This window comes from Numenius arquata, chromosome 13 (assembly GCF_964106895.1).
Source record: "Numenius arquata chromosome 13, bNumArq3.hap1.1, whole genome shotgun sequence".
NCBI classification, from domain to species: Eukaryota; Metazoa; Chordata; class Aves; order Charadriiformes; family Scolopacidae; genus Numenius; species Numenius arquata.
The window spans coordinates 19,433,536-19,446,331 of record NC_133588.1 but is presented as its reverse complement, the minus strand read 5'-3'; the positions used below and the strand labels follow the sequence as shown (position 1 = coordinate 19,446,331).

Genomic DNA, 12,796 nt, shown 5'->3' with positions numbered 1-12,796 from the left:
AAATCCCCATTTTCTTTTAGTCCCACAGCCGTAAGAGGGCTCTTATTTGCTTTACATATGCTTGGAAATAGCAAGAAAATTGTTTAAAATAAGATGGTGCAACATGAGCCCCAGCCCTGGAAGATTTTAATCATGACCTAGTTTCTCCAAAGACGTAGCCAAATGACTAGATTTCACTTTTAACAGAGAGAGAGTTCACAGCAAAGATCTGATCGGCACATACATCAAGTGGGTTTGAGACCAGACCCTGACCCAAGTCCACGTGTGGAGCACGGCTGGGGGGGAATCAGCTCCGTAACCCAAGCACGGTGAGTTCATTCTGCCCCACCATCGCCCACCACGTTACTCCCCAGTTGAGCTGCCAGAATTGTCCCCGTACCGCACTCTCACGGTAAGGGCTTAGAACCGGAGACACCAACATATCTCAGGCAGAAGTCTGGGATCCAACAGAAGGTAAAGTTGGTCTCGTAGGAGGAGGCGTTACTTTCATCTGTGATAACAAAGACAACAAAACAGTTACTCTTTATCACCCAGCACTTCAGACCTTTGATATTTGCTGTGCTGCAACAGCAGCAAACAGCCGAGAAGGCTTTTCTGTAACTGCTTGTAGGATGCCTCGTGTGGGCACCCGGCTGAATGCACCTCCTGGCGCGCTCCAGAATTCTCTCCCCTGCTGCATGAGGGAGAAAGTCACCTCTCCCTCCTCATACCGTTTCAAAAAATGCAGTGGTGCCCCTTTTCCTTGAAGCAGTTGCCCAGAACAGTAAATGGAAAAAGAAACACCATGGAGTAAGGGGTAGAAAGAGCAACACCAAGAATAGGTAAAAGATACAAGTTTTGATAAGCTGCATCCACTGCAGGCAATTATGTTCACAAGAAAGAACTGCAGATAAAGGGGGGGGGGGGGGGGGGGGAACCAAACTAGAGAGAAGGGGGGCCAAAAAGCCTCCACCACTAAACAAAGCAAACAGTGATTTATTTCTCAAACCCTCATCTTACTCAAGAATCCCAGCTGATGATGAAGTGGAACCAAGATATCTCTGCGAACACCCAGACTGAACGGCAGCTCTCTGGCTCCTCACAGCAGCAACCTCCTCCAGCAGCTTTCCAATGTCATTTCCAGACTAGAAATTTGTCCGAACAAAAATTATTTAACCTAAACCACAGTGTAGCCTTGGAGCAGCCCTGGCCACCTGCAGCTGCTGAGGTGCACCAAACCTGGTAACGGTGGAGCAAAGGCTTCCAAGTACCACTTAGGGTACTTGGGCCCTTTAAACTTGGGTTTGGTGAAGAATTAAAGTTAATCCAACTCCTGCTCAGGTTACCAAGTTCATAAGTTGGGAGTACTAATAAATTACATAGTATTTTTAAGATGTGTAGGTGATCGGTGGTTGTTTTTTTTTTTCCTCCATTTTTCAACAGCACTTGAAATTTCTGTTAGAAACGTACATCATCAGGAAGCTACTGAAGTCGTAACACGGCTCTCCTTTTGCAAAACTCAGGTGACATCTTCTGGCCACCCTCGGTTCTGCAGGCACAAAATCAGAGATTTATTCAGTGACGTACTGAAGTTGCAATCCTTTCTGTTAAGAAAAACCCCACAGGACTGTGGAGCACGAAGCAGAGATGTCAGAATCACCCCAGAGCAACAAGGAGTGTTTCAGAGAGCATGAAGCAAAGGGCATTGAACAAAAACAAGCAAGAGCATGTCACAGGCTCCACCAGCGGAGCTCAGAACCCCCCGAGCTGACAGTAAACTGCTGCCTTCTAACACTCAGCAGCAGCCTCCAGCCAGGAAGAACTACTTCCACAGCCAGCAGCCTTTGGCTGATCTGAGAGAAGCACCAAGTCAGGGTCTGAACTACCCAACCTGCTCTGGAACAGGTCCCCATGGGACTGGCTCCACAATTCCAGCAGGGAGGCCTGAGACGTGTGCTTTGTGACCCACTCATCTGCTCCCTCAGCTTCCAGTACCCTTTTAAGCATTGCTTTTTGACCACATTTTTTCCCCTCCGCATTGTTTCTAATTCAAAAAAGCTCACCAGAAGGCAAAAAGTTACTTTTTTTTTCTCTTTAAGAAATGAGAAGTGCCCACTTAAGTTTGCTTAACCCGAATAGAAACCACAATTCAGCTTCCCCTCCACAACTGCTGGGCTCCCGTCCATCTTTTTCCTTCTAGCTGTTAACGACCCTCAGTCAAACCATTCCCAGAGCCTCCGATGACACAAAGCAGCCAAACTCAGGGAGACCACCCCGCCTCTTGCTAGCGTGGTGTAAGCCAACTGGGTTAAAGTCTCTGAGCAAGAATTAACTAAAGCAGTAAGAAATAAGACCAATTCTTACCTGACCAACAACTGGAGAGATACAACAGTCGTAGTTTGAACTGGCTCTTCAGGATAAAGACAAAGATTTAGTAAACTTTCAAGTGTTTTATTTGACAACAACACTGCTTTGAAGGTTAACCTCTCCACAACAAGTAGAAAGAAGGAAAAACTTGTGGTTTTTTTTCCTCATGTCACACCATGCTCTGAAACCCCAAGAGAAACACATGCCTTGGATTCCTACTTCCTACCGAAGCAAAGAGCAGACATCACCAACTGATCCCCAACAAAATCCCACGGTACGCACAGTTCTACTTTCAGTTCTCAGAACAGCTACAGCTCTGAAGAGACAACCTCTCTTCCACTAAATACCAAAAAAACTCTTCCTCAAAGTTTAGGCAAATACCTTCTTTTGGAAGAAAAATAAAGAAAAAAAATATCTGTCCCCAATCATTTTCTTTTCTCTCTACTGCCACCAAAAAACCAAACACTTGGAATTAATAGAAATTAAGTTAATCCTCAAAAATATGAACACTTGCCTTGCTACTAGCCTGTTCTAATTTAAAGATTTTATCAGTGTTTCTATAGATGTGGTATTTATATTTTTTTTGCATATTTTTAAGACAATCACAGCACACGTTTCATATGAATGTTACGATGATGTTTTAACGGCTGATGAACACGTGTCCACATGACTCTATCAACGTTAAAATATTTTTATGTAGATTGTTAAATTAACTACAGCCCAATGTGGATATTTTGGCTGGTGAGCTCATGCTCCCTCTGCTGACGCGTTTGCTCAGGGGAACCTCAATAGTATCAAGGTGTCCTTACTCTTACAGATTAACAACTATTTCCATTGTGGGGAAATCGCAGAGCTACAAACACTTAATCAGACTCCCAGCCCCGACTCAAACTATCTACTTTTCCCCCAGCTTGAACATTTCCACTCTCTGACCTGGAACCTGGCATCTTCTCACGTCAGCATTCAGCTGAATGCATTGCCAGTTCCAGTACAGCAGCTGGAACAGTAAGTCTTTCATCCATTTATTAAAAATTAGTTTCAAGTGTGAAATGAATATTTTTATTTACAAAAAGAGTAATCCCCCTCACTATTTACAAGCAAGTTTATAAAAAAACCCCTCCAAATACATTACGGAGGCCTGAATACTTCAATATAAATAAGCATCATAATTTAGGAACATGGAATAAGAGTTCTAGAGAAAAAAAAAACCAAAGTGACAAAGTTTGATTTTAACACAAGGTTTAAGTTTTAGGTAAGAAAATCGTATTTCTTCTAGTATTTGCATCAGAGCTTAGCCCCAGATGTTTTACTTAAGAGTAATAGTGCCCATAATACCACATTTTGAGAGACAGAATTTGAGTGACTGGTTTTGACTGTCGCTTCTCTGGACTGCTATGGAAATAAAGAAAACAGAAGCCGAGCAGCGCTATCTCACCTGAACCAAACAGTCTCCCTGCAAAGATGTTTGTTCCAACATATTTCCAATAACTTGCTATTAACGCTGCACATCACTGTGCCTGCAGCAGATTCATGCATTTAGTTCGCTCATTTAAACATTGTTGATGCTCCAAGTCACAAACCGCTACTTTTATTAATACCTATGAGCTGTGTTTGCAGCTAGGGATGAAAATGTCTATGATCCTGTTCAAATGGGGAGAACTGCTATTTTCCTTTCCACAAGTAGAGCAGTGAAATCCATGATCTGCATTTAAAAAAAAAAACAACCCCCAAACCTCTAACTGGTTGAATGTTATCCTTTCCCACTGTAGGATAATTACAGTGTTGCGTGTTAAACTGAGCAAAACTAACATGAAATTAGAAATAGCACCTTTCTTACTGTCAAACGCATTCTCCAAAACAATCCCTAGCAATTTGCAGCTACAACAACCTACGTGGAGTGACACATCCCAGAGTAACGCTCAGATGACAGAGAGCCACAACGACTCTTTCAAAAGACGACCCAGATTTCACCACTGGGTGGTGAAAGAGCAAAGCAGCTTATTTTTTTATTTTATGACTATATACTAAGCTGCTTTGCTACATTACTTTTGCAGTGGCAGGTTTGTTCTACATCAAAAGTTTTCTAGATTATCTTCATAAAAACCGTATCACTTCATATCAGCAGTAATATGGTTTAACCTCTTTGGTCCTGCAGCTACTCTGTTAATTTCTCTATTAAGAGGTAATCCTGAAATGCATTTTTATTGCTTTAGCTCTAAATTTCAAGCATGTAACTATCGGCACACAAGGATTTGTAAGAGGAAATGGAAACAGCTCACGTAAAGCCCCAAGGGTTCAGGACTGCTGCTGGAAGCTGGCTCTCCTCTCCTGGCCCAGGTGCCCTCTCGGTAGAGCACTGAATTACGGGTCAATCCTGAATAGTCAAAAGCATGGACGTTTTTTTAAACATTTTTAGTTTCCTTCTAATCAATCTTCAAAACAGATGATTAAAATGCCTGAAAAAGCACTGAGAATTTTTATCTGGAGGAAAAGTATAAAAAAGCCCCAAATCCACAACTGCTACAAGTTTATGCCCCAAGATCTCATCCACTTAAAATCTTGAGAAAAAATTAAGTACTTTTTCACCTGCTAAACTGCAGAAGGGTAACACTTTTCAGTGAAATTCAGAAAAAAACCCACAATATTTTAATCTGCCCTGCTGCACCCACACAAGTTCTTACTCAGTGGCACCAGCAGCAAACAGTCCCATATTCCCAGTACTCACGTTCTTGCCGGCAACAGCTACTGCTGTACGTAAACAAGGAAAAGACCCACCAGAGAACGCCATATGTGAAATTTAAGAAAATACAGCTAATTTGCAAGCAAGGACTTGGCACTCTGGAAAGCACAGTATAAAAGAAAACCATTGTAAAATAGAAGTTTATGTTCAGAGATTAAAGCATACATTCATTAGAGACAATAACTCTGCACCTAGGAGGAAAAGCTGGTGTCCAAAGGCAAGATTAAGAGTGAAATAAAGATTAAAGATATTTTGGCGAAATACCAGCACTGTTATTCCTCTCTTCTAAGTTAAAACCGAAGAGAAAGGTGCTCTCTCTTTTGCTGTATTTAGATTTAGGTGAATTTTTGAACTTCTTGATCTGTCAAACTTCCTTTAAGTTACAGTTGGAGGATTTGATGCATAGCACTCATAGATCAATACTTAACAAACGGGTATATTCTTTAAGCAAGTCACACACTTAAATGCTGAAGTCTAGTACTGTTAATTCCTAAACAGGGAATCCTGAAGTGCCTCCTGTGTGTTTGAGCTGTAAGTTGCCACACTAAGCCCACACATCGAATTAAGAGAATGTGCATTCACATTTCAGAATAATTGTGGAAGAAAATATGATTTTGTTCCTCAGCTTAAAAAAAAAAGAATTAGGAAAAAAAAAAAGTCTGACAGCCCCAGGACTCTCTGAAGAGCCTTCTGTAGTGCTGTCTTCACATATAAAAGGCAATTCCTTAAAGTATCTGACACTGTTACATCAAATAAAGGTTTGGTAGTTATTTATTTAATTCAATTACAGTGCTTCAATAGGATGTTACTCGTTTTCTGCAGGAGCGGAGCCCTTCTTGCACTCCAGGCAGCTACAGGTATTATCCAGCTCTCTAGTAAATTGTACCAGCCTTGGTGAAATTTGTCTCATTTGTCCATTTGGAAAGTTTTACCAGTGGTTCCACGGAATCGGAACTGGCTCAGCAATTTTAGTTCAGTTACATGTCAATCAACTTCTATCAAAGCATTTTTCTTCAGTGTGTGCAGACCTGGAAACCCAGGGAACTTTCACCAAATTCGCTCCTAGAAAGTTATTTTCAAGACTAGTAAGTAACAAAAAGACTTAGAAACTTCCAAGACCATAACACTGGAAACAGCGGGACTATCAGAGAAAAGCGGTATCAGTATCAAAGTTGGCCAGTGGCACAGAACGGCAGCAGCGTGAGTCGCTAGTCACTGTTTCGGTAGTGATTCTCAATTGTCTCTGGATTGAAATACACCACAGTAACTGTGATGTCATCTCGATACATTCTCGCAAGGTCTTCGGGCAGCGTCAGCATGGCAGTAAGTTTCTCCTGGTCCACCTCCCCATACTCGTTACTTCCAATCGCGTGCCGTATTAAATGAGTAGCTGCGTTCTGGTCAAGTGAGGCAACACCTCTGTTCTTCCTCTGCAGTAACAAGCTGTGCATGTACCCCAAATTAACCGGCTTCTCAAAGGCCAGCTGTGGTTTCTGCGCACTGAGCTCTGTAAGGTGTCCAGCGACGAGTTGTACAACCTTCTCGTTACTCAGCAACTCCCACAGTCCATCTGAAGCAATAACCAGAAACTTATCCTTGCTTCTTAATTTGTGGTATGTGACTTCAGGCTCCGCAGTCAAATAAGGGGGTGTATGGTAGTTTGGAGGAACATACTGATAAATATTTAAAGCCTCAACATCAGAGCTGTTCTCGAGAACGCTGTGCTGCAATTCTTTACTCCATTTTAATTGCACGTCTCCAAAAGCTCTGGTGGGCATGAGAATCCCCAGTAACCTGTCATTCACAAAAACGGTTTTCTCCTCAGATCTAGGGTGTTCTCTCTTCAGTCTTCTAATCTCAAATTCATCGAAGGCGTTGTGGTCCCGGGTTAGAGGGAGAGTAGACCACGTTCCATCTTCTTCATGAACCCCTAGAACTGCTCTGCAATCACCAGTATTTGCAACATGTAAGTGAACACCGTCAATGTGAGCAACACAGGCTGTTGCACCAGAAAAAGCCACTTGAAGGGCAATATTTCTCATCAATTCGTTTTCCTGGGGAGCCTGAACTTCCAGTGATATGTCTGAGTCCAACCTTTTGAATGCACATATCAGGGCTTCTTCTAAACTAAATCCTTGCTCAGTGTCTAGGTCCAGCAAATGCTGCCAGTAGACCCGGAGGCTTTCAAAATACTGTGAAGTTATTTCTCGATACTCTACATCATTTGGATGCTTGTGCCACTGCAGAATAGGCAGAACAGGTTTCATGCACTCCACAGCAAGCTCGATCTCCTCCAAGGTTTGCCGAGACATGAGAGACACCGCAATGTAGTGAAGGAGCCTCTCACCCACCGCCTGGGCACAGGCAGAACCCGCGTGGCCATCAAAGACCCCAAACATCATCCCTTGGGTCTGCAGGCAAGTGGCTGCGCTTCTGCGGTCTTCAATAGGGGCGTTGGATGCCAACTGGTTACTTTCAAACCTCAACACGGAATTTGTATTTTTACCATTCAAATCCAGGATTTTATGGGATAATTCACTGGCTCTGAGTATTTCATTGATTTGCGATGGAGACAACTGGAAAGAGAAATGTTCTTCTTCGGTGGAAGTGTGTCGGAATGCTTTTTTTGAGGAGAAAGTATTGTCTAAGCCACAGCTCCCAGCAGGGCAGGGACGTGTTTTGGAGAAAACAAGTTTCCATTTTATCTTGTTTCTGTTTGGGATACAGACGGAGTACAAACGTCCTTTTCCTTGTAAAACAATTCTGTTTCTTGCTGAGGTTAAGATCCAGGACGATACAGTTCTTGACATCATAAGTCGCTACACAAATAAGAGCACCTTCCTTCAGTAACACAGAATGTCCTTACAGCCTGGAATAGAAGAATAGGAAAGGTATAAAATGTAGGTTTACAAGCAACTTTCCATACAGCAATAGAAAAGCAAGTCTAGAGCTCACAGGAACATTTGGAACCTTCTTCTGAAAAAGACCCCTGTAGATAGAGTCATCTTAAAAGTGATACAATTTCCATCAGTTAATTATAACCTCGGTGAATTTAGCTGAGGATATGACTGCCCCTCTCCAGTTAACTCATCAGAAAAGCTAGTTTTTATTTTCCAGGCATGTTTTTCCCCATTGTGGCAAGGCTAAGAAGAAATTCCAACATTACAAGAAACGTAATTTTAAACTGTTCAATGAAAAGCCTCATCTAACATGACACAGAACAAACTGGTTCAATGAGTTAGAAAATAGGAACTTTACTGACAATTAATGCACAACTTTAAAAAAAGCCTGCTAGAGTACAACTGTATTAATACACTCTAAATACCAAAATCAAGATAAGATCAGTACTCAAACCCTATGGAAAAAACTGAAAGATGCGGCAAATTAATGATTGATATGAACTGCCAGGATCCTCACATCTAGAACAAGCTAATCTGCCTTTCCAATTCTGTTCCAGTTTATACGCTCAACTCTTCTTTTTACCTTCAAGGTCTTACCAAATCTTCACGCAGATGAAAGGTTTTTTTGTGCAGCTGAAGGCAGGTTCTACTGCTGGTTAATTAATGCATTTACCATGGCATTGTGTACTTTGATGCAGTCAAAGTTCTAGCACAGTTACATTGACAACTTTTACAGGTTTACAATTTGGCTTGTTCACTTGGAGTGCAATTAGAACAAGCAGCTCTGAAGAGCTCTGCTGCCAACAGCGCAAAAACCCAAGGCATGTGAACAGTTGAAGTTCCTCAGGTGCCATGGAGGAGCTCCACCATATTGTCTCCTACTTCAAATAAAGTATTCAAGCTGTGGGAAATTGCTAAGTACCACCAGATGCTTACTCCACAACAGAATTTTGCCCCATGGATTTCAGAAATAACTGAATAGTAGCACCACAAGAACACTTACTCCCAAAAGACCATGCTAGCAGCCAATTAGAACAATAACATTTTCTTTCAGCTCTGAACCACTTTCAAGTGGTCTGTAGCACTACGTGCTTTAGGTCTCAGGCTGAAGATGCTACATACTACTGCAACAGTTCTTTTAGAAGGGCATTTCATGAGAAATAACACAAAGCCAGCCTGACCAGTTGCATAAAAATTGTTCTAAGAAATCAGCAGGAGCTAAAACTAAACTTGAACTACTCAAAACAAAAAGGCCTACTGATAGAACCCAAGGACTTTACTGAAATCCCATTTGGAAAACAAAAGCAATGTGTCACAAAACGTTTCTGAATTTTACTGCCCATGCTTAACAACAGAAAAGAGTAGACAAGCCCCCACCAATGACAACCCCAGCACTAGAATTCTGAGGACCCTTTGAGGAGAGGCAAAGGCACAGCATAATTGTACTGCTGGTGCCAGGAGAGCAGATGGAAAAGGCAATGCTTTCATTGCTCGAGGCTCGCCTGCAGTCTCCTGGGTCACTGGCATCTCCCAACAAAACCGACACCTTTTGTTGTACAGCAGAGGGAACACAACCGAAATAAAGCTAACAGGAAGGCAGCTGACACCGCTAACTCCAGCATCGGCTAAACCCAAAAAGCATCAACAGTGCAAGACAAGCCCTCGTGTTTGCCAACCTTTCCCAGGCCATTCCCCATCCTGTTTTTCCTTCTTTCTCTTCCTGCCCTCCTGAGCCACATGAGATTGAAACAATGACAACTTTCATGTTCTTGACTCAAAAAGCCGATAGAAACACTGCTTTAAACAAACTTACCCTGTTCGCATCAGCTGGCTGATAGACACAGCAAGGTGGTAGGTTTTTTTTCCTACCAGCAGAGTTGCCTAACACCATTGAGACATGTGTTTGCCCAAGGTCAGGTAGCATCGATCAGTCTGGGAGCACATTTCTGAACCACCCCTACTTGCTGCCCTGTAACTACAATTTCCACATCCTCAGGTTCCTACCCAGGGGCAGCATGCAGGCTCTGCGGCTTCTGCCCAGGACACCTACCTGCACCCGTTAGCCACTCCAGCACAAGCTGTGGTAAAACGCGGTGCCAGAGCTAATAAAAGCAGTGTGCTAAAGAGCATTATGCAAGAGCCAACAGCGCAGACCTCAGGCTCCCTGGTCGGCACACCTACCACGGCACTTCCTCATCAGGTGAATGGCTGTGAGCGCTGGAACCCAGACTGCCCCCACAACACAGCCCCCTCGCTGCTGGGAAGTCAGAGCACGTGCTGAGGGTTCACAGAAGAGGAACGCCCGCTTTTACCAATGAAATAACAAATATCCATTACATTTAGCATTACAGCCCCCTCAACACTCCCCACGTACAGCCCCATGTTCCCCCCACACACACTGCCCACACACCCAACCGTTATCCCACACATACCAACCCCTACCCCACTACCCTCCAAGACCCTGCCACACACTATCCATGACTGACCCCAAACCCTGCCCTACACGCAGCCCCTGCCCCACACATAGCCCTCATTGACCCCACACCCTGCCCCACATACAGCTCTCACTGACCCCACACCCTGCCCCACACGCAACCCCTATCCTGCACCACCCCTTACTGAGCCCACACACAGCCCCTGCCCCACACATAGCCCTCATCGACCCCACACCCTGCCCTACACGCAGCCTTCATTGACCCCACACCCTGCCCCACATACAGCTCTCACTGACCCCACACCCTGCCCCACACGCAGCCCCTGCCCCACACCACCCCTCACTGAGCCCACACACAGCCCCTGCCCCACACCACCCCTCACTGAGCCCACACACAGCCCCTGCCCCACACCACCCCTCACTGAGCCCACACACCCCACTACCCCCCCGACTGACCCCACACCGTGCCCCACAGCACCCCTGACTGACCCCACACACCCCCCACAACGCATACAGCCCCTGCCCCACCCAGCCCCTTCCCCTCACACACACCCCCCCATCCCCACCCCCACCGGCCTTTTCCCCACAGAGCCGCCCTACAGCCTTCCCGCCCCGACGGCTCCGTCCTCCGCTTCGGCAGGCTCGTCAAGCCCGTTCCCTCTGCCCCGCAGCATCCCCGGCGGAACGGCCGCTGCCACTGCTGAGGCGCCCGCCCGCCCCCGGCCCCGCCGCACCCACCGGCCGCAGCAGCCGCCGCGCGACCCCCGCCGCCTGCAGGTTCCGGGCTGGCCGGAGCGGCGCGGGCTGTGGGCTGTGACTGACAGCTCCGCCGCCCAACCAGCGCCCGCCACCGCCCAACAGGCGCCCGCCACCGCCCAACCAGCGGTCGCCAACGCCAGACCCGCCCTTCGACGACCCGCCCCCCGCGAGGGTTCCTGTCAGGATGCGGCGGGGCGGGAGCGACGCTGGGGCCGCCTCCGCGCGACCCCCCCGCCATGTTCCACTCAGCGCCCGCCGCGGCTCGCCCGACGGCGAGTTCGGGCACAGCTGCGGAGTGCTGAGGTAAAACTGGCCCCGGAGGGGCAAGGAACGACCCCCAGAGCCTCCCATCACCCCGGTTTTGGCCGCCAGTCAGCGCCGGTGAGGTGGTGAGGGAGGCCCCGGCACTGCTCAGCTCCCTGCCCGCTTCAGAGCGGGATAATAACGCGAGCAATAACAGCGAGCAGATGAGATGTGTTAGGAAAAAGTGCGCCAACAATGTGTTGTTTTTTTTTTTCCATTAATAAAGTTCAAAAAACGCTGTTCTCTTGAGGTAGGGTCCTTAAGGTTTTTATTTCTTTGTTTTGTGTTTTTTTAGATACAGTTCTCAGTGCTGAGACCACCAGCTGATGATGCTCAAAATCACAAAGCCGTTTTGAAAATGACAGGCCATATAAATTGTGGAGAACAAAAATTAAAGGCTCATTTTGCTGGGTCCCTATTTTTTTTTAGTTTCATATGTCTGCTTGTCTTGGTTAAAATTTCTACTGGGTGTTTTTATACCACGTAACAAGACAAGGAATGGGCCCAAAGTGCACAGTGGTTAATCAGTAGTTATTGCATATTATGTATTAGTTACTAATTAGTCATTGGTTTAACCTGTAATAGTGATTTTGCAAAAACAGAGGCTCACAAGAGGCTTTGATGTTACCAGTGCAGCATTCGTTCTGCTGGCTTCTTGTACTGAAGCATTTTTTTCATTTAAATAATGTGTTGCAGATATCCCAGATGAGACAAATGTGTTCCCAGGTTCTCTGGAGTGGAAGGATGTGCACTCATCTTCGTGAGTCTGAGCTTTCATTTGTTTCTTGTTTTTAGTAATGCAAGGAAACACAGTTTCATGTCAAATGGGAAGCCCAAACCAAGGGAAAAAAATAAAGATAGAAGGTCACCTTAAAGAAAAATTTCAGGACAATATTTTAGCACACTTGAAAACAATTATCATAAGTTTGATGTAGTTGTTTTATTTGTCTGACAAATCTACTGAACTGAAAGGTCACCCACAGCAGCCCTTACCTGCATCTTTCTGTGTTGCTCCACTGCTCAGGTATACATATGGTAGGTTTTGGGTCTCAAAGCACTTTTTGTTCTGACCTACCAATTTTTTATTCAGCATTTACAACAGCGATAGAAGCTTATACAGCAGCCTGAAAGCTAACTCAGCTGCTCTGAGTTTCCTGTGCTCCCAGCAGGTTTAAAATCTCCTCTTCAGCTGAAAGCTATTACTTACTGCTCACATGTTCGTGCAGTAATTTCATAAACTCATATGCATAAGCTGAAGTGATTTAGGAAATGCGTAAATGAAGGTGAAACAATTAACAGTCGTGCAGAAGAAGG

The 12,796-nt window shown here is 45.1% G+C and overlaps 1 protein-coding gene across 1 annotated transcript; it reads right to left on the bottom strand.

Moving 5' to 3' along the window:
* Positions 1-5,840: 5,840 nt before the first annotated feature.
* PDP2 (pyruvate dehydrogenase phosphatase catalytic subunit 2) lies at positions 5,841-11,195 on the bottom strand. The gene is made up of 2 exons (XM_074158082.1): positions 11,159-11,195; positions 5,841-7,955 (listed from the first exon to the last, which is right to left on the bottom strand). The coding sequence occupies exon 2, from the start codon at positions 7,897-7,899 to the stop codon at positions 6,295-6,297; it is 1,605 nt and encodes a 534-aa protein (XP_074014183.1). The 5' UTR covers positions 7,900-7,955; positions 11,159-11,195; the 3' UTR covers positions 5,841-6,294.
* Positions 11,196-12,796: the final 1,601 nt, after the last annotated feature.